Below are 19,327 nucleotides of genomic sequence, written 5' to 3'. Positions count from 1 at the left end.
TGATCTTCTGTCCTCCCTGTATGTTCATGTTCTAGCCACTAGATGGCCCCCACGGAGTGCCTCTCAGACACATGCACACACACACACACAGATCCCAGCCTCTCAGACGTGCAGACTGTCTGCGGGCCACAGCATCAGAGGCTTCTCCACAGCATAAAAACCTGTGATATTGGGAAGATGAGAAATAAAGATGAAATGTCGAAATATAAAAATACAATGTAACATTACAACGATAAGTAGGAGCCTGACTTGATTCACTTAACACAACAGTAAGAGCATGAATGTTGACTCGTAAAGTGTGAAAACACAGAGTAGGAATGCCAAGCAGACAAGGAATATGTATATAGGAGTATACTGGAGTGTCTATTATACAAATAAATATAATAATGTCACGGTTTTTTTTAAACTAAAAACTAAAAAAATACAGATTATAAACTTTAAATACATAGAACTTTCCCTTACAATGTTACAAAGTGCTTTACGACCATCAGACAGATAAAATGAGAATGAGAAATTGAAAATTAGCATCTATCCATCTATCCATCTATCCATCTATCTATCCATTATCCATTCTATCCATTCGAGAAATATGCATCCCATAAAGGGACCTTAAAAGTATGAAAGTTTGACCTTTTAACCTGCACTTCACTTCCTGAACATTATCATTAGTTTCTAATGGAGAGAGAGAGAGAGAGAGATAGAGAGAGAGAGAGAAAGAAAGAGAGAGATAGATAGAGAGAGAGAGAGAGAGAGAGAGAGAGAGAGAGAGAGAGAGAGAGAGAGAGAGAGAGAGAGAGAGAGAGAGAGAGAGAAAAAACTCCTTCCATGTGCGTCTCTGTAACTCCACCATTCAGTGCGGATGGGAGGAGAGAGAGTGAGCGAGAGAGAGAGCCAGTGGGACGGAGAGAGAGAGGTAACCTGCACCTGCACATGGAGGAAGTCTCCCTCTCACTCTCCATCCCTCCTTCCCGTTCACTCCTAATAGGATAATTGATAGATAATCTAAACAGTCGATAGTTGTGAACTCAGCGAGGTCGAAGTGAACATCACAGTAGAAACTTTGATGTTTGCTCTTGTCTGGGAGTCGGAGCAGAAAGTTGCAGCAGGACTCTAAGAGCTTTCAGGAGATGCTCTGATGAGAAGAAGTGCGAGTTAAAAAACCCAAAACACTTCTCTATCTTCACTTCAGGAACACAGTTAACAGGTAAGAGCTTCATGCTTTTATTTTGAAAACATAACATTTTCATTTAGTTAACTTTGGTCAGAATCATAATATCTTATCTTATCATATCTTCAGGTGGCATGTGGTGGTGGGTTTACCATCGCTATTTAGGTCATTAGGATTTGATTATATTATTGTATTAATCAGCTTTTATAGGAGAACTTAGATTTAAATACACTTTTTTTAAAACTGATACATTTCACTGAGATATTTTCTTTTCAGCATCTATTTTCCTCACCTAAGCTTTGGTCAGTTTAAAATACTGTCAAAACACATACGAACAAAACGTAATAAATCCTAGTAAATCATCTTAGTCTGATGATTTTGAAATTATCTTTTTAAATGAACTGTGGTTTTCGAAAATATTTTAAAGATGAAAATTCGCCTTTGGATGAGACTTCCTCCATATTTCATTTCTATTTGCTGGTTGTAGAAAGTGTGTTAATGGCAGGATGTCCCGTCAGTGCAGGTATGGATCAGAAGGCGGTGTGTGCGGGATGTCACCGCATCATCACAGACAGGTTCCTGCTTAGAGTCACCGACGGCCTCTGGCACGAGGGCTGCGTGCGGTGCTCGGCGTGCGGGGACGCGCTCAACAACTCCTGCTTTCTGCGGGACCGCAAACTTTACTGCAAGCGGGACTATGCTGAGTGAGTACAACTCATCCACTGCTGCGGGTCTGGTTCCTGATGTTACAGCTGAAATAATAAAACACTCAAACACACACATATAACTTTATTGCCCCTGATTGGTCAGTAGTTGGGCTGTTGAAAGGTTTTGATCAATTTTTTTTAGATGTTTATAGAAACAACAAGTGACAATAACCGTCAAAATTAACAAAGTACAATTTGGGCTGGTGGGGGTATGTTACCTGCTTACTGGCCTGAATCCCCAAAACAACCCATGGCAGAGCGTGCAGAGCAGAAACTTCATATCATTTCAACATAAACGTAATTTCTGTTATGTGTCTAATCTAAGTTGTAAATTCGAACTAAGATAAAACGTGCAGGACTACATGAAAACGCTCCAGAATGTAAAAATACATAAGATATAGACGCATATTACTTTTATAAAGTTTATATGCTGGTGTAATGAGTCTGGATGAAAAAAGATTTTCGCAGATGCTTCTTTACTGGTTTGACACTGTAATGTAATTTCCCCCCTCAAATGTTCAATTTATGAAATTTAATTTCAGTTTAAATATTGACATGTTTTTTTTCATTGAATTAAGTTAAAAATCCTTTTGAATAAATAATTTAATAAGCTGAAGATGTCAGAGTTATGTGCAGTATATATTAATTTATTTATCATAATTGTTTTGTTAAATATAGTTCAATTAAAATATATATATACAACATGCTAAATATTTTTATATCACCTGCATTCCTTTTTTTATATATATATTGTTGTCGTGTAATCCATATGCATATGTCTAAGTAAGTGTTTGCTCATTGGTTGCAAACTGAAAGTGGTGCAATTATGCTTCCTTTAGAAAATACCGTAATCTTGTTGGCCTACTGTCCAGAACATAGATGAAATGTCTAATTATACAAGCTAATTTTTAAGAGTTTTTTAATTTTCAGTGTTATGTTTTAAAAAAAATGTTGGCCCCTTGACAAAAAAGTGATCGTCTGATATTGAGGCAATTTTCTCAACAGAACCCTTGTCCACGTCTGACCTTGACTAAGAATGTGTGTGTATGTGTGTGTGTCCGTGTGTGTGTGTGAGCAAGAGAGAAAGAGAGAGTTGGGAAACAAGTAATCTCTTGAACTTAATATAAGTCTATGTATTCCTACTTGGTGTTCTTCTGTACAAATTGGTAGATTTTGTCGTTCAGGGCAGAATAAATGCATTATCTAGTGTGTGTGTGGTTGTGTATTAGTGTGTGAGTCTATAAGGTGTAAGTTGACGTCCAGGGAACTTGGCACAGAGCGCTTAGAACAAGGTGACTGCAGGAGGAAGGGATGGCGAGGGAGCTGGAATGTGAGACCACTATTGCATACTGTATTCACACACACACACACACACACAAAACAACATGGTCACACCTCCACTCTCACACACACACACATACACGCACAACGCACATACACATACAGCACACAACCAGGGGTAGAGCTCAACTGACACATTGTCAAAATGTGTTAAAATTTCGAGGCCCGCTGGCGTGGCAACTGCAAGCTGGGGACAACATATGGTCTCGTAGACGAAGCTGCCCCCCCACCCCACCCCCACCAAAAACTCCCAGCATCACCCGTCGCCCGACTCCCTCACATCACCTAATCCCCCCATTCTTCTTCCTCCAAAAAACATGCTCTCACCTAAACAAGAGCCAAGACCAAAACTGTACAAGCCGAACGGCGGCAGCTCCCATTATTTCTGACCAATTTAGTGATGGCGGTTGTGCCAAAGCTTCAGGGATGCAATGAGAAACGTTGCAGAACACTCACTGGTGCAACATACGCCCCGCCATCGTGTTCTTAGTCACTTAAAGTAACAGTGCTACGGTGCTAGGAGCACATGGGCCTTCTCAAGTGCAGCATTTGTCTGAGGAACAGTTCAAACCGGACACTTTTTAATAGCGAAATGCCCTTATATCAACATTTTAACAGTGTTTAAAAGGACATTTATGAAGCATTCATGAATTACTAGATGATTCAAAGTGCTTATATCATCAGTGGAGATAATAGGACTTGGCCAGAGCAGGACTGAGAGGTAATTAGGAGAGTATACCCATATGTCAGAAGGTCTGGTGCATCCCTACAAGAGGGACGGTGAGGATAGTGCAAACTTCTTTTTTGCGGGACAGTGCGCTCCACGAGCCCTGGCGCTATCTTCCGTGGCATCTGGAAAGCTCCGCTCGCAGCAGCCCCAGTGTCGAGCGACGGGACGATGCCCAGCCAACCATGAGATATCTGAACTGACCAATTAGCAGGAGGCCTGGTGCCAGAGCCTCCACCTCAGTGGTCTCCCACATCCCTGTCAGGGGCTGTGGCCCCCTGGACGGCATGAGAGCACCTCCTCTGTCCGTGATGATGGTTTTAAACGGTGACAGTGGGGATGATTGTTCCATACTGGGACAACCACACTGTGTCTTCTGAGTCCTGCTTTATTTTTCCTCTTTGCTAATGTGGTAAATCAGCGTCAGTCACACCATCAGGTCGATCGAAGCCAAAGACACACAATTCGCTTCACTGCAAATTCCTCAGTATTGCTTGAATCAACTATATAAGTAGTAACAAACAGTAGCAACATTATTATTAAATCTTACGCTTAATGTGTACATTGCTGCCAAATAAGCATACAGGGTTTATATTAAAAATGTTACAAAATATCAATATCAAATAAACAACATCGCCACCCAAAAAAGAAAAGAAAATGAAAATTCACATTTCGGTGACAACAAAAGTAATTAAAAGAAATTAAAATTAAAGAAAAACTGTCTGATATAATCACAAATGGGACTTTGCTATCTGAAACCGTTTTGTTTTGTATGGTGTCTTTTTTGACACAGTCTTCAATGGATCCATGTTCATTAGATGTATTATTAGCAACTTCGCAAATATTGTGCCTGTTGAACAAAACCACTATAAGCTTCAATAATGTTGTCATTTGGTATTAATGGAAAATAGTTTGTAAGTGCAGGATAGTCCTGTTCATTTGAATGTAATTTTAGATGCTGTGTATCAATTACTGAATCAAGAAAACTTTAAAATATAACAATATGGAAAATGTAATTGGGAGGAACTGAGTAAATTATTTCCTTGATAACATCAGAATGTTTTTTAAAATCTTAATTAGATTAGTAATTCACTCTTCATCAATTATATACATGGTTAACACAGCTCTGATTGACCCACAGACCAACTGATACTGTTTCTGTCATGAGCAGGCATTACTGGGACCTCTGAAAAAAACACGAACTTTTCTAGATGTGGTAACTCGTTGATATCTTTTAATGTTTGGATGATTTGATTTTCTATTTTCCATTATCAGTTAGATTAGATTAGATTTCTTTATTTATCCACACAACGGGGAAATTCACTTGTTACAGCAAAAAAGAGAAAAACAGAATTTAAATAACAGTGCCGAAGCAACAATAAAAAAGAAAGATCAAAATATATACACTACTAAACTACACATAATGAGAGTAAAAATATACAGAAAACAAAAACAAAAAACAACCTGCAAAACAGACACTGTGCAAAAGCAGGTACTGGGGAGAAAGTGGAGTGATGTAAGTGTTATTGTAATGAAAACAAAAGTATTATAAGTAATATTAATTGATAAATCTAGCCATTATTATAACTTTTTTCATTATTCCTTATTTAAAATATGGCATTTTGATTCTGTTATGATGTAGTACCTTACAGTCCTTCCGTTTTCCGCCCCTAACCTGACAGTATTGTACATTTAAATGGTTTGTTAGCCTGACCTGTAGCAGCCCACAGGACATTATACACTCAGCCTGTAATCTAATGACGCGTTATGCTAATTCCTGTCCTGTCTCCGCGGTTCAGTGGACAGGTTCAGATCAGAGCTGTGACTGACGGTGCACTTGACCCGCAGATCTGTATCTGATACATAGCCTCTGTTGGGGTGTATGCGGGTTCAGCAAAGGATCCAGGTTAACCTGATCCAGAAACAGGATCTGTCTCCCTGCTTGTCCGGCAGACCAGCAGTGCATGTTTGCCCGACAGCGAAAGGTCAGCACTGAAGTCAAGACAGGAACAATGAGGGTGGAGGTGTGTGTGTGTGTGTGTGTGTGTGTGTGAGAGAGGATGTACTCGTTTTTGGGACTTTTCCATTATAACAATTATCTTGTCAGGACCAGTACACCTCATGGGGACCTGGTCCTCATAAAGCAAAACTTCATTTGTAAGGTCCTGGTTAAAATTAGAGGTCAGATGTGAATTTTGCTTAAGTTAAGATTAGAGATACTTTTTGTTGGGCTGTCCACAATGAATGGAAGTCAAAGCAAAGTCCTACTAAGTATTGCTGCCCAAAAAACAATGTGTGTGTGCTTGTTTGTTTGTGTGCACCAGGTATTACTCATGTTGCGGGGACCTGAATCTGTTTACACAGTCCCGTTATGGGGACCCGTCTTCCTTATAGAAACAAACAGCAAGTCTTTATAATGTAAATCATTTTAAAGTGAAGACATGTTTTCGGTTTCTGTTTCGGTTTCGGTGGGGTTAGGCAATTAACAGCTAGGTTTAAGGTTACATTAAGTCTCCAGGGAATCAATGTAAGTCAATGTAATGTCCTCTGAAGTCATAAAACATGACCGTGTGTGTGTGTGTGTGTGTGTACTTCTGCTGAACACTTAACATGCAGCACATCTACTCTGAGTGGACTTCCCCGTGCTGTGTCAGTGTGGAGGAGTCCAGGATTCTGCTGACTTATTGTGCTGTAATGATCTTCTCACTAATTGCCATGTCTAAATCCAGCGTGACTGAGTGTTCCCGCTCTCCTGGCGGGGCCCCCGGGTCAATCACGTCAGCGGAAACTCTGAAATATTAAACACCTTGAGCTGCTCCATAAGTATCGGAGGAATTCTACCTTTGCATTAACAACGCTTTAGAGTAGTGGGGATAATGAGATAAACTGGACAATGCGTATAATGGAAAAGCAATTCTGGAAACATGAACAATCTCCCAACATTAAGGCCCATATGTTCTTCTTCGCTGACATCCAGCATCAGCATCATATTAAGAGAGTCAAGCAGGGGCGGCACTTTGCTGTATCATAGAGTGTTCTCTTCCTTTGAACATACTTCATTGCATCGTCTGTTGCCGCAGGAATGCACATACCACAGACATACCACCACAATATTGGCCATATTAAAGTGCATACCATTGAGGCCGTGGGGCAGGAGACTCGGATGGGTCAAGCAGCCCGACTGACCCTCCTGATCTTCTGGGAATGGGGGCTTTACCGTTTCCTTAGCGACCCCACAGCAACAGTAAGAGGTCCCAGAAATGTTGGGCTTTAGGATGTTGTTCCTCCTCGGCTTCTGACAGGGATGTCTCAACCTGGGAGTTTGCTTTAGGTTTAGTCTGTTTGTTCTAGTGTTGGTTAAATATTGTTCTGTATTTCCATTTAAGATACCTCTTAAGATGCTTTTTCTGTATATATTCATATTTTATACTATAGTTATTTATAAATGATCACTCTGAGATGTGAGTAACAGGCCAAGACAATGGACAAAGACAACAATGAAATAACTGGTTTAAGTTTCTGTAAAAATAAATAGTTCAACTGCAGGATGTTTCTCATTATGGTTGTGTTTGATCATCACTGAATCGGAACAAACAGTGGCCATTATCCTATGATTCCTAATGGGCCAATCTGACTTTTTAAGCTTCAAGCACTAACCAGCTCCAAGCTCCCTATTCTTATGTGAAAGCTATAAAAAAAAAAGCTGTCACTTTCTCATGCGTCTATGCTGACTGCTCTGGTGACCCAGTCAGGGCTGGAGACAAATGCCAAATCCAGAATGATGACGCATCATCCTGCATGACAGACGCAAAATGCCGAGGTGCCAGCCAGTGGACAATGGTCCTGCTGCTCAGGGGCTGGCTCTGTCTTTGTCCTGCCCTGGTTAAGCAGACTTAGGGATAATTCTGCAGATAATTCTTGGGCCCGGCGGCTCAGCCTCTCCCACCGGGAGACCTGGTTCCCCCCCTCTGCCTGGAGCCATGGCCTGCCGAGAGCCTTTCTCCTGCCTCCCCAGGAGCGCAGCCTCGGACATGGCAGCCGGAGCCACGGCAACAGTCTCTGGGGCTATAAGCCGACCAGTGCCGGTTGCCAGGCGCTAAGATGCACACCCGCCATGCTTAGGGTATGTGTCTGAGTGGCCTGGGCCTGAGGAGGAGGAGGAGAGGGGAGAAGTCAGACTGGCAGTTGTTTTGAGTGGCAGCTCGACTCAGCAACATTCATCAAGTCAACCAAGCATTTTGTTTGTCTCTTCTTACTGAAGTGCTCCTCAAGTGTCTCAGCTTTACCACATTTAAACAAAAGCATTACCCTCTGTTATTGACTGAACTCTCACAGTTCCTCTCTGTTTCCCCCCTTGCTACTCCCACACCCTCCTCTTTCTGTCCAGTCTGTTTGCAGTGCGTTGTGGGGGCTGCTCCGAGGCCGTGTCTCCTACGGAGCTGGTGATGCGTGCCGGGGCCGCTGTGTTCCACCTGCGCTGCTTCACCTGCAGCGCTTGTTCCTGCCGCCTGCAGACCGGAGACCGCTGTGTCCTCAGGGAGGGACAGCTACTGTGTGCCAGAGAGGACTACCACCAGTGTCTGGCCAGTCCCACCTCCTCGGACACAGGTAAGCGCTCTGTATGTGTTCAGTGTGTGTGTCTGGTTCACAGATTCAGTACACACAGTACTCAGTAGACAAAGGGATAGTGTTGTTGTGACTTTTGGATAAATAACCCATTAACAGTCACATAAAAATTATATAAATGAAGCATATAGAATCTAAAATTACCCAAACTGTGATTTGTGAATGTGAGTTGCTCCTGTAACTCAGCCAGACAAGAGTCTCAGACCTCCTTTACTCTTGATATTTATAACTCAAATTTTTTCCAATTATTTAATAAGAATCAAATGAGTTGTTGATTCTAGGTTATTGAAATGTATTCTTGGAAATGTAGGAAACCAAAAACTATAGCAGAGGTCGTGCAAAGTTTCCTGAGTGCAATTAATCATCTCTGATTGAGAGAGATTTTTGTGTGTATCTGTGAATAAACATCTTCTCGATCATGTATGCCCACTACAGGTAAAAGTGAGGATGATGAAGAAGATGAGGAGGAGGAGGAAGAGGACTCTGAGAAAGCTACCGGCAGACGAATCAGATCAGAAGACCTGGAAAGTAAACGTCCTAAAAGACCTCGCACTATTTTGACCACCCAACAAAGACGAACCTTTAAAGCCTCCTTCGAGGTCTCGTCCAAGCCCTGCAGAAAGGTAGTGTGTGTTTTTTTGCATCAGAGATTTCTCACCTTTGTTTGTGAACCAGATTATACAACAACACCTGATCCATGAAAGATGATGGAAGGATCTGGTATGGGTCAGAAAATAACCCATTAAAAACGGGATTAGGCATTTTTCTTTATTTTCACAGTTTGCCCAGGGAACAATTCATGGATCATCATGACAAAAATTGGATTTAAGAAACAGATATTGTGAGAGTGTAACATTTGGTGTAGCTTGATTGAATGTAAGGGGACTGCTGGGCCTTGGCAAACATAAATTTGACTTTTTTTTTAAAGCATTGAACCTTTTTTTAGAAAGTAAACAGGTGTCTTTTAAACAATTATTTAAAAGAAATAACATAAGTTTATATGTTTATATGATGAGATGCACTAATTTTACTTGCAAATAACAGCAGTAGGTCAACTTTACAACGTGGACAGAAAAACAATGGATTCCGTTTTTGGCTTTTCTTAACGTTCTTAAAGTTATTAACGTGTGGCACATTTTCTTTCCAGGTTCAAATGTTATCGGTACCATACTAAAATAGTATATGTGCTACATATATGTATATACACATTACCAGATTCTCATAAAACCAACTTAATAGAGTAGAGATTGTAGAGATATATTTTAAAGGTTTGACAATTAAATACTTTTCCCTTCCTCCTTGTTTGAGGTGGACTGTTGAAGTGATACAGATTTTTTAACCTTCAAATGTCCTCCTCTTTCTTTCTTCTTTCATATTTTTCCATTCACCTTTTCTTTCTTTGTCCTTCCCCCTGAATCTTAATCCAAGGTAAGGGAGACCTTGGCAGCAGAGACTGGCCTGAGTGTCCGGGTTGTGCAGGTCTGGTTCCAGAACCAAAGAGCCAAGGTAATACACAATGTATTAATACACACACACACACAAACACACACACACACACACACACACACACACACACACACACACACACACACACACACACACACACACACACACACACACACACACACACACACACTAATAAAAGGACTCTTTCTGCACTGTATTTGTATGCCAGGGTGGAAATCAGCCTGGTTATCTCTACATACAGGAAACTGATGACACATCACTGTGAGATGGCTGTAGATTAAACCTCATATTTCCTCACAAAGTGGGCTCATGTGTGGTTTCCCCCCTCCACTGAAAGATGTCCTTTACCTTGATGTTAATACTTTGCAAGTGCGTGAACACGCTCATGTGGCCAGGTGGCAGAGGGACTTTGCACTGAGAGGCTGATTTTACCTGTGTGTGCAGCCTCACTGTAAAGTCTTGTGATGCATATTTCTAGATGAAGAAATTGGCGAGGAGACAGCAGCAGCAACAGGAGCAGCAGCAGACTCAGGAACAGCACGAGCACCCGTCACACCATACAGGTATAATACTGCAGAAAACTACTTTAATACCCATGAGTTAGTCGTGATCAGTTTGTGTTAAGAGGAAATTACATCAGTTGTACCCCTTCCTTTTGGGAGGAATCTTGTCTTATCTTCTGAGAAACAGTCATAAGAAATAACTGTTAATAAGTTGATGTTGATGTACCAGCTTTAAAAGGTTTCTGTAAGATGCATGTGTGCTTACGAATGTCACAAAAGCTCAGCAATGGTCAAAAAAATGTTGCATGTTGAGATATGTGTCTGCTGTGTCCCACAGCGCCCCCCTGTGGTGGTTTGCCCTCTGAGCTGGAGCGCCTGGGCTCCTCTTATTCCCACAGTCAGCAGCAGCAGAAACAGCAGCAGCAGATGGGGTTCACCACACTGGAGCAGCAGGACTATGACATGGACCCCTTCAGACAGGGCCTGACCCCGCCTCAGATGCCTGGGGATCACATGCACCCCTACGGTAAAGAGCTCAGCGCCGCACCACCATGATGTGGAGTGAGTGAGGTGGATGCTCACAGGGTTGAGTCTCTGTGATTAGTGAGGAAAGAAACATGATTCTATAGCATTGATAGTTGAAAAATTAAACTTGAAGGTAACTCCTGAAATGTTTATTTTAAAACACAAAACACAAAATATTCTATTTATAATAATAGGACATTTATTTTTAAAAATATGGATACCAGTTAACTTCAGCCTTGTAGCAATGTTTCCTATGGTACTGCTTTTTTCCTAATGCTGCAGAATAACTGTAAATTATGGTTGATATTTAGGACAAATTTGGCCATATATATATTTAAAATATAATATTGCTAAAACTGCTCAAACAGCAAAAATTTCTAAAATGTAATGTTATCTTTTCACAAATTTGAATTGCAGATATTATTGTTTGCAATAGCTTCAACTTCAGAATGTTGTTAAAAATTAATTTTAAGGGTAACCATACACTAGGAATGTAAGCATATAATAAAATATAACCTCAGTGATACAGTGGCTGTACAGTGGAACATTATATAAACTTTACAAAGATTCTACATTTGTTGAGTCTGAGTCAGTTATCACTCTTAAAAGTAGTAAACAAAGGCCCAATGTTCCCATCAAATTCTATCAAGCTGCACCAAATTGTACACATATATATCAGCAGCCTCAATCTTTCTGATTGTTTTATTAAGATCCATGAATTATTCCCCAGGAAAACTGGGAAATTGTTTTTTTTTAAAAGATCACATCGCACAATGATGAATAAAATTAAAAAGAAGTTCCTTCATCCGTCCCCTGATCTGCAGCCACATAAAACTGTTTTTGGTTCTTCCCTAAACCACACCCCTTTACCAAGTGTCATAGTAATCCGCTCATTAGTTTGTGTGTAATCCTGCTCATTATCAGACAAACCAATGAAAACATAACTTCAGTCTCCAAAATCACCACATCCTAAGTTGCCCACGATGCACTCATGCTTTGATTGGAGACCCCACCCACCATCTGCTGCCTCCTAATTGTCCACTTCTTTTAAATCCCACATCTCCAGTTCCCTGGCATCACCAGGGTTTAACTCCTCCCTCCACATCCAGAGAAGACTTTAAAGCTAATTTATGATCTGGTTATAAACGAGTTACTGACTGAGCAATGATGTCGTTTTTTTTTTTTTTAGGCTTCAAGGGCCTGTACGGTGAAATGGACAGAGAGCCTCTTTGTCATGTGGCTGACAGGGACTGCCTCTCCCTGGGCGGCTCCTCTCTTCTTACTCCTATTGACTGTCTCTACTCCATGCAGGACTCGTACTTCACCTCCTGAGAGGGAAGACTGGCCTCAGTAATCTGGTCTCGTCATCCATTTCTCCAGACAATGCACAAGGTGGCTGTGGAAGTTGGTGTAAAAATATCACCCAAGGAATGTGGCTACACTGTGATAGCATTCAATGGAGTGTCAATCTGTCACAGTTCAATCATTTCAGGACACACACACACAAACACACACACACGTGCGCGTGCACACACACGCACACACAACACACACACACACACACACACACACACACACACACACACACACACACACAAAGGCAGGTAGGTGCAATAAAGGTACTTCAATAAATAATTGGAACTGGTGTACAAGCAAGGAATCCAAAACAGGAACAAGAATCCAAAAGAAGTGGTTGCCCAATCCAAAAATAGGAACACAGAAAGACTATGACCATGCACAGACAAACTGACGGCCAGATTTTCCAACCTCCTACTAGAAAAAGTTAAATCAAATACCGCTGCAAGAAAGAAGCTTGCTGTCAGACGTCACTCAACAACTGTGGCACCCGTGGAGGGTACGTCAATCAAACCATCAATTCAAAGGCAACATGAGTCATATTCATCATCTTTTGAGGTCAAAATATAACACCAGTGTTATTAGGCAGCTGGTAATGGTTAATAGTATCCGCTTTGATGACATATGCAAGGAAGCTGCACTCCTGACAGTTCACTCGGACTGTATAACCACCCACACAAAATAAAAACATTCATAGTCAGCCATGTTTGCCGTCATTTGCCTGATATGCTTGAAGGTCAGAAATTTCAAATGGGCAAATATCAACCACTGAGTTTTCTGGAAAGCAGCAATAATACAAAGGGTTAATGCAAATTTGGTTATTACACAAGGTCAGCAACCAACAGACACAGGTAGAACATCATGAAACAGGAAATTTCTAATTCAGGAGTCCAGGCAAGAAGTCACATAATGAGCAGGTCATAAGAAAACCAGTGGTTCCCAGGCTGTTAGTTGGTGGCTTTACCATGTGCATGTCCTTAGAAACATACAGTAACTACTCCTTATGCTTTGCGATCCCACAACACAGTCCCCTGCATGATACTGTCGGACCTCTCTAACTAGGTCTGAATGTTAGAACATGAATTAATAACTGCAACACTTAATGTAAATAACCGTTTGGGTGTGTATTTGTATTTATTCTCACAGTGCGTGTGTGCTGCTCATCTTGAATGAATCGGTCAATAAATGATGTTATTATACAGATGCTTCAGTGTGAGGTGTGTGACACAGGCCGATCTGTTCATGTGGAGAGGGGGTCACAGCCGGGTCAGTCCATCCTCAGTGCTTATCAGTCCGATCTAGGTGACGGGTCAGCGAGGCATCTTCTCCTGGCTGCTGGCTGGATCATCAGATTGTAACAGGGCTATGACAGCGGCATGGGTCAGTGGCAGGTAAGCATCACATCCACGCCGCCCGTCGTCAACGCTCACATTGTGCTCCTCGCGGTCAAAGGCCCTCGCTGCATTTTTCTGCCTTTTCCTTCCTTCCAGTCGAGGGGGGACCACCCAGGCACTGAGCCCAGCTGGAATGCACCGAATCCTGGGGGAGAGAGGTTGAGAAAACCCAGGGCGGCGGGGGGGGGGGGGGGGGGGGGGTACTGGACAACGAAGGGGCTGAAAGCTGTGTCAGGGGAGAATGCCCAGGGTGACACAGAGATATGAAGCCCCACTGTATGGAGTGCCTCCTTGCCCCGGCTGTGAACCCTCTCCTGGACCCATCTCATATTCCCCACTATGAAATCAGACCTTGAAGAGCAGAGAGCGCAAGTCAATGGTCAGGAACAATCTAACTGTCTGTCACCGTGGTATGCCACTGCCAACCCGAGCTACAGAGGTGCAGCCGAGTATACTGTGTGTGAGTCTGCCTTTGTATCTGAGTCTGTATCTGCTCTAAGTGCCGGCTGCCATATGCACGTGTGGATGCTCATGTGTAAGAGAGGAACAACACTCTTATACGGATTTATGTATCATAATACATTCACTTGTACCTTTAAGGGGTGGGTGAAGGGAGTAAAGCCAGATTAAACACCGAGGAAGGAAGCCTTGGCTCCCCTGCAGAGCCTTTTCCCTTCTCGTGCACGAGTATGTGCAGCGTTGGCACAACACTGTACGTATGGCTGCCAGCAGCAGTGGGTGGGATGAGAGAAATAATCAAACTGTGATCATACGGTCGCAGCGGGTAGCAATAACCTCATTATTATTCTGACGGTAGCCAAACAGTTTCCTGTCAACAGTTCGGTTATTTATTGCACCCTTCATGCCAGACACAGACCACAAACCCTCTGTCTTTTAACCGCTATAATTGGCGTCATGCTGTTGCAGCGCCGAGACAGATGCACATGCTTTGCTGAAGAGCGGCCATTTGCAGCACATATTTAAAGTGTGTGGGCATATTACTGGTGCATTATTGGCACAGATGCAAAGGGAAGATGCACAGCCATTGATTTTCCTACTTCCCGAAGACAATTCATTTGACTATATCATCCCTTACATAAAATGGCATGTGATTCTTAGTTTGAAATATCCTACAGTTAGGGCGGGGTTAGTAATTTGCCCGTGAATGTTGGATCTGCGCCCAGTGTGACACATTGAGCTGAGACTGATAATAGATCACCTCCTCACCACTCAGTGACAGGAGCTTTCGGGCCGATAGATGTGCTAAATTGACACTTTGCAGCAGGTTGGCGATCTCAGAGGCTCTCGGCCGCCTCTTCGGTCTGACCCGGCAGCATTAGCTCCGATATGGAGGAGGTCAAAAGTGGGTGACCAGAGCTGCTGGGGAGGGCACCGAGAGGACGGGGTCTCCCCATCACACAGGACACTGCTTGAAGTATGTCAACACCAATCAGATGCTTAATTTGTGTGATTGAGCAATAATGAATGAACATATAAAGGAAAAAGAATGATGGTTAAAATTTATTGAAAAATCAAGTAACAATACAGTTTAAGGGACAAGCAGGGAACAAATCAATATTTACTCTGTAGGATTTAAAGCTTTCTAAGAACAAGGACAAATCTTTTCAATCAAAATATGTTGTAATTTTTTTTTATTTAGATTTTGAAGCATCTCTTGGTAGTCGTTATAGTGAATGTTAAACAGCATGCATGAAGTTGTAGAAATAGTTTAATCTTTTTGCACAGATTAAAAATAATGCAAAATTACAAATGATTATACACAGATCAGGGGGAGCAAAAAACCTGTTGTGCTCATTTCAAAGCCTCTACGTAAATATAGATAAAATTCATAAAATAAGACAAGATAAAATTGACTTGCAGAAATATTATGGGTAGTATGAGAGTCAGCAAATTATCAATAACATAAAGACAAACAACAGCGACATCCGTATCAATACAAAAGCATTACTACAAAAAAAAAATCAAAACTCAAATGCTGGATTCTCTCTTTCTTCCCACAATGGCGCATCAGACCTGGCTGTGTTTCCTGAAAAAGGTCAGACGACAATATGAGGGACACGATCGGTGTGCCACAATGTGCTGTGTGTGCATTTGTGTAACTTCTCATGCTCATCATCACAACACAGGTCTCACCTCTTCTCTTGAATCGTGTCAGAATCAACAAAGCCAGTCCGATCAGGGCGAGTGGCACGAGCACAGAGGTCGCACCGATGCTCGTGTTCATGAACATGGCCGCCCCCACCGGCAGATCTTCTACAGACACACAAATCCCAGTCAATTTGTGTCTTTAACATTTCTGTCTGCATATTTTGCACATTTCTTGTCATTATTTTATCATGTTTTTTGTTGTGTTTGATTAATGATTTTATTTTATTTGCGTTTATCAACCCCTTAAATTTGTAAATAACCGACACTGTTCTCATAGAGATCGTGGATCCTGGTCGAGATTTCGGATCTAGAGCTGATGATGGATAATGATTACAACTACACAATATGCCAACATACACATATACTATATAATAACTTAGAATTGTCATTACTGCTGCCTTCATCTTTTGCATAAATATTCTACACGTGGATACACCTATTTTGTCTTTTCTAATGAATGTTGTAAATAGGCTATTCATTATATTACTTTTACCCCTTTTATATTACCCCTTGTTAAGCCCTATGAGACAAATTGTTATTCGTGATCATCTTAGAAAATAATACAGTTGATTGTAAAAGTTAATAAAGAATCAGTTTTCGTTTTTTTATTTACCTATGCAGTTTGGCAGATCGTCACTCCAAAACCCAGTGGACGAGCAGAGCAGCACCTCAGTGCCATTCAGGGAGAATCTGTCTTTACAGGTGAAAAGACACTGGGAGCCAAAGCTGAAGTTCCCCAGAGGGTGGGAGCACTTCACAGTCAGGGGTAGAGCCAGGGCACGGATGGCCTCACACTGTACAACTGGACAGGACAGACATTGTTACTCCAACAGTTGCTTGATCACCAGAACAAAACTGGTACATGTGTGGGCACTCACGCTCGCAGGTGGGTAGATCCCGACTCCAGTGGCCTGAGCTATCGCACGTCACAGTGGGTGTTCCTCTCAGCCAGAAACCCTCAGTACATCCAAAGTCACAGTGGGAGTCGTAGCTGAAAGGGGAGTATGGATGGCTGCAGTTCATCCTCCCATGTTGTGGAGCTTTGGCCAATAGGGGGCATGGACGTGCTGTAAATAACAAAGTGTGAGCGCCAGCCTCTGATTAACAAACCTCATTGTGTGAAACAAAGTGGAAAATGGAATATTTCCCTTAGAGCACTGGTTCCACGTATGGGAAGTTAATATAATATCTCTGTCACTTATGATACAAATATTGCATTTGATCCCATTCTAAAAGACAGGTCTGTACAACAGAGCAATGCCCAGCAGGGGGGAATATCTGCCAAGTGCAACACCCATATTCTGATTTATTACCCTGACAGTGGGCTATTCCTCTGCTCCACGTGCCCAGAGAGTATCAGTGTCAGCCGTCACATTTAGGACAAAACCCTCCTTACAGGACGACGTGGACAGAGAGGGATGGATATTTAAATGGTCTACTTTGCAAAAGACGTGTAGTCATTGTCCAAGAAAATATACTTTTTTTTACCCAAGCAATGTGGTGGGTCTGTGTTCCATGTGCCCAGAGAGGTGCACTCAGCTCTGGAAGTCCCATTCAGGAGAAAACCTTCCTCGCAGTCTGAAGTGCACTGAGAACCAAACCTGAACCCTCCATGGGGATGGGAGCAGGATAAAGAGCCATGAGAGGGAGGTTGGAGGGAAAGACATCTCTTTGCTGGGGGACAAACAGTAAAGATACACAGTCATTTGACTGAACCATTTAATTAACAGCTCCTCTGTTGATTTATAATCAAATAATAGAGGGATTCATGTTTTTCTACCTGTGCAAAGTGGGGTGTCTGCGTTCCATGTGCCCACAGAGGTGCACTCTGTGTCAGCCGTCCCATTCAGGAGAAAGCCCTCCTCACAGGCTGATGTGCACCGAGACCCAAACCTGAACTCTCCTTGGGGATGGGAGCAGGATAAAGAGCCATTGGTTGGAGAGTTCAAAGTGGGACATGTTCTAGCTGGAGGGGAACAGAGAGAGGGACAGTCAAATTAGATATTTTAGTTTTATAATGTATAGCCTGAGTGCAATAAATCAATAAACCATGAAATTCCAACTGAGCTACAGATCAAGATGCAAAATTCAATATTTTCTTCACCCTGGCAACGTGGGATGTCTGTGTTCCATGTGCCCAGAGAGGTGCACTCAGAGCTGGACGTCCCATTCAGCAGAAAACCCTCCTCACAGAACGACGTGCACCGAGAACCAAACCTGAACTCTCCATGAGGATCAGAGCAGGATAAGGAGCCGTGAGAGGGAGGGTTCAGAGCGGGACATCTCTTTGCTGGGGGACAAACAGTAAAGATACACAGTCATGCTACTGAACCATTCGATTAACAGCTCCTCTGTTGATTTATAGTCAAACAATAGAGGGATTTATGTTTTTCTACCTGTGCAAAGTGAGGTGTCTGCCTTCCATGTGCCCACAGAGGTGCACTCTGTGTCAGCCGTCCCATTCAGGAGAAAACCCTCCTCACAGGCTGATGTGCACCGAGACCCAAACCTGAACTGTCCATGAGGATGGGAGCAGGATAAAGAGCCATTGGTTGGAGAGTTCAAAGTGGGACATGTTCTAGCTGGAGGGGAACAGAGAGAGGGACAGTCCCATAACATATTTTAGTTTTATAATGTAGAGCCTGAGTGCAAGAAATCATTCCAGCCAAGCTACAGATCAGAATGCAAACATTAAGCATTTTCTTCACCTGGGCAACGTGGGATGTCTGCGTTCCATGTGCCCACAGAGGTGCACTCAGAGCTGGACGTCCCATTCAGGAGAAATCCCTCGTCACAGGTCGACGTGCACTGAGAACCAAAACGGAAGGAACCATTTGGGTCGGAACAGGAAATGGAGCCGTGAGAGGGTGGATTTAGGGGAATGCACCTCTTAGCTGTAGGAGCAACATAAAAGAAAAGACCAGTTATATTAACTCCATCACTTAATATGTATTTCATCACTTAGTAATGTGTGCTCATACCCTGGCAGAGAGGAAGGGCGTGACTCCAGTGGCCCTGTGAGGAACATTTTGTCTTGTTTGTGTCGATCAGTTCAAATCCTTCTTCACATTGCACAGTGCATATTGAGTCATAGCTGTACACTCCCAAAGGGCCCTGGCATTGCATGGAGGCATGAGGTGGAGCCTCTAGGCTGTTGCACTGCACCACTGAAGAACAAATAACATTATTACTCAAAAGTGGACAACTTTGTGAATTTTCAGAAAGCTTGTGTTGCCTTCAGGGAACCAATGAAAGCTCTGTAAACATAGAAATCACACATGAATCCTGCCGTCCCACCTGCACATGTAGGTGTAGGTTTACTCCACTGTCCTAACGCCAGACAG

The 19,327-nt window shown here is 42.5% G+C and overlaps 2 protein-coding genes across 2 annotated transcripts in view; one reads left to right on the top strand and one right to left on the bottom strand.

The window, feature by feature from the left end:
• The first annotated feature begins 1,693 nt into the window (after window positions 1-1,693).
• Window positions 1,694-12,396, top strand: lmx1a (LIM homeobox transcription factor 1, alpha). The gene is made up of 7 exons (XM_061078766.1): window positions 1,694-1,872; window positions 8,331-8,551; window positions 9,005-9,192; window positions 9,998-10,075; window positions 10,515-10,599; window positions 10,877-11,065; window positions 12,254-12,396. The coding sequence occupies exons 1-7, from the start codon at window positions 1,694-1,696 to the stop codon at window positions 12,394-12,396; spliced, it is 1,083 nt and encodes a 360-aa protein (XP_060934749.1).
• A 2,982-nt stretch (window positions 12,397-15,378) lies between these two features.
• selp (selectin P) overlaps window positions 15,379-19,327 on the bottom strand; it is a 6,562-nt gene continuing 2,613 nt past the window's right edge. Inside the window, exons 7-17 of the mRNA XM_061078438.1 lie at window positions 19,281-19,327; window positions 18,965-19,150; window positions 18,692-18,877; window positions 18,380-18,565; window positions 18,088-18,273; window positions 17,764-17,949; window positions 17,472-17,657; window positions 16,862-17,050; window positions 16,597-16,785; window positions 15,969-16,088; window positions 15,379-15,861 (exon numbers count right to left, since the gene is read on the bottom strand). The exon at window positions 19,281-19,327 is cut by the window's right edge and continues 139 nt beyond it. Coding sequence (XP_060934421.1) covers window positions 15,797-15,861; window positions 15,969-16,088; window positions 16,597-16,785; window positions 16,862-17,050; window positions 17,472-17,657; window positions 17,764-17,949; window positions 18,088-18,273; window positions 18,380-18,565; window positions 18,692-18,877; window positions 18,965-19,150; window positions 19,281-19,327 — 1,726 coding nt within the window. The 3' untranslated portion in view covers window positions 15,379-15,796. The remainder of the gene's footprint in view (window positions 15,862-15,968; window positions 16,089-16,596; window positions 16,786-16,861; window positions 17,051-17,471; window positions 17,658-17,763; window positions 17,950-18,087; window positions 18,274-18,379; window positions 18,566-18,691; window positions 18,878-18,964; window positions 19,151-19,280) is intronic.

Source organism: Limanda limanda, chromosome 9, assembly GCF_963576545.1.
Source record: "Limanda limanda chromosome 9, fLimLim1.1, whole genome shotgun sequence".
Classification (NCBI taxonomy): domain Eukaryota; kingdom Metazoa; phylum Chordata; class Actinopteri; order Pleuronectiformes; family Pleuronectidae; genus Limanda; species Limanda limanda.
Note: the sequence above shows the minus strand (reverse complement) of the source record. Positions and strands in the feature narration are given on the sequence as shown.